The sequence below is a fragment of the Dioscorea cayenensis genome, chromosome 11 (assembly GCF_009730915.1).
Source record: "Dioscorea cayenensis subsp. rotundata cultivar TDr96_F1 chromosome 11, TDr96_F1_v2_PseudoChromosome.rev07_lg8_w22 25.fasta, whole genome shotgun sequence".
In the NCBI taxonomy this organism is placed as follows: Eukaryota; Viridiplantae; Streptophyta; class Magnoliopsida; order Dioscoreales; family Dioscoreaceae; genus Dioscorea; species Dioscorea cayenensis.
Window position 1 is genome coordinate 453,800 of NC_052481.1, and position 2,078 is coordinate 455,877.

The window sequence follows — 2,078 nt, forward strand, 5'->3', positions numbered from 1 at the left end:
TATATTTAAACAATGAAAGCGGATAGTAACACACAACTATCTAAGCGTAAATTAAACAACGAAAGTGAGCCCGAATGAAATTTAACACTATTCTGATTGAGAAACAAAGCAAAATTTACATTGAGATATACTGAGAGTGCGTGTTCTTGAGGAAACAAAAGCAGTGAATTGAATTGTGTGATTGATGGGCAACTTTCCATATTTGAGTTAGCAAATAAGTGCGTTTCGTTTAAGCTGAGGAGAAAGTGTTATTTTCGCGGAGTGCGTAATTTGAAAATATTTCAGCGATGTTTTAAGCGATATATACTATCTTAAACGATGAGATTGAAAAATGTAGCCTGCAATCCTGGCGTAAATTAAACAATGAAATAAAACCGAATGGAATTTAACCCGCTTTTACAGTTCAAAACATACGTACATTAAGATGTACTGAAAGTCGTGTTCTTGAACCACCTGAAAAGCGATAGAATTGAATTTGTCCGATTACATTTGAAAAGCAAAAGTGACGATCCGGATATACGAGACATGCTGGTCAAAAGCGAGTTACGCTTTAACCAGCTGTGACCTTTGTCGTGGACGTGGTGCCCTCTCCTTAAGTGTCACGGTGTAACGTACAGTGATCTCGAGGTAAGGAGCGTCTGATCTGCGGTGGCCGTCAGCTTCTCGCTTCCGCAGTGGTGCTGGATGAAGCCCGGCGTGGCGTGGGCCAGGCAGCGGTCGGCGGCTTCCTTGTTGTTTTGGGCGTGTTACGTGGCCAAGTCGATGGCAGCGGTGCTGTGAACCGTGCAGCCGCTCGCCTAACTCCCGTGTCGGCCAGCGATGAGGTGGGAATAGATTACACTTTGTCGAGATGCTCTGAGTCGAGATTAAGAATGCTGTTTAAATACCAAGCGAGATATCTGATCCGGACAGATTAAAAAGAGACTTACCATGTCGACGGCGATCCCTTGTCAGGTACCCCGCGGACATGAAGGCATTAATGCTGTGATGCTTGTTTATCATTGTCGGAGACGACGCGTGGAAGTGGCCGATTCGTGATCGCATCGGGAGGATGACGATTTGAACTTCATGCGAGTGCTGTAGGCATCCCCGATCACTTAGCCACGTAATTGTCGTCGTGTCGTCGTCACTGCTTTGACATAAGCAGTACGCCGTGATGCGATGATGGGCGCGCGCTTAACTTGCCAGGATATGGCTCTTTGCTCGGCGACTTTTGTATTGTCGTCTGAAAGCGTCCGATACATTTGGCATCGTCGTGTTGACCGTCTCCGTCCCTCGAAGCGGTGATGTATAACTCGTCGGCGTGGTGGTGCGGCGTGACGTCGTTCTTCCTACCGCAGCGGTCTTTGAGATTAAAGCGATAACCGAATGTTAGAAGACCATGTTGTAAACTATTTTAAATGATATTATCGGTGTTATTTTCGCTGATATTATATATAATTAGAGCGGTAGGCGACTTAAATGACAACATATTGGTATTGACACTATTAGGTAATAGTTAAACACTATGATGAAACCCTTTAAAACAATATCCTTAAAAAGCAGTTACACTTACCCGATCCATAGAGCGGGTTGAGGAAGATCCTCGTCAACTCCACCGCTCGTGTTGTTAAAGACGATCTCGAGGCCGACCCGTTTCTTAACTTTCTTGAGATAAAAGCTTTCCAGGGCAAATGAGCGGTCCCGATTTTTGATTGGCCTTGCGTCTCATCTGGGTTGCTTTCGATCCGGTCTTCACCGACATCTTCCACCGATGCGGGACGATGGCAACGACACCAGCTGAACCGTCCTTACATTGTTGTTCTTGTTGTGGGATTTTAAAGCGATCACAGACGGCCAGCTCGACATCAGCCCATGACGCTTCCTTACATGGTTCTTTGTTGTGGGATTGTGTCACCGCTTGGGCTGGCGATGCGCATCGGCCCGCAGCCCGCGTGTGAGATTGACGATCTTACCGGTAGCCGCGACAGCGGCATCATTGGGAGCGGCGCGCCAACATTCTTGGCGGTTGTGCCCGTCTTTGATGCATGATCGTATTGCGGTTCCAGCGGTCGTGATTTCATCAGCAATACGTAACT

General features: G+C 46.8%; 1 protein-coding gene across 1 annotated transcript in view; it reads right to left on the reverse strand.

The window, feature by feature from the left end:
• Positions 1 to 311: 311 nt before the first annotated feature.
• Positions 312 to 2,078, reverse strand: part of LOC120272167 (pentatricopeptide repeat-containing protein At2g45350, chloroplastic-like) — a 3,895-nt gene continuing 2,128 nt past the window's right edge. Inside the window, exon 3 of the mRNA XM_039278930.1 lies at positions 312 to 346. Coding sequence (XP_039134864.1) covers positions 312 to 346 — 35 coding nt within the window. The remainder of the gene's footprint in view (positions 347 to 2,078) is intronic.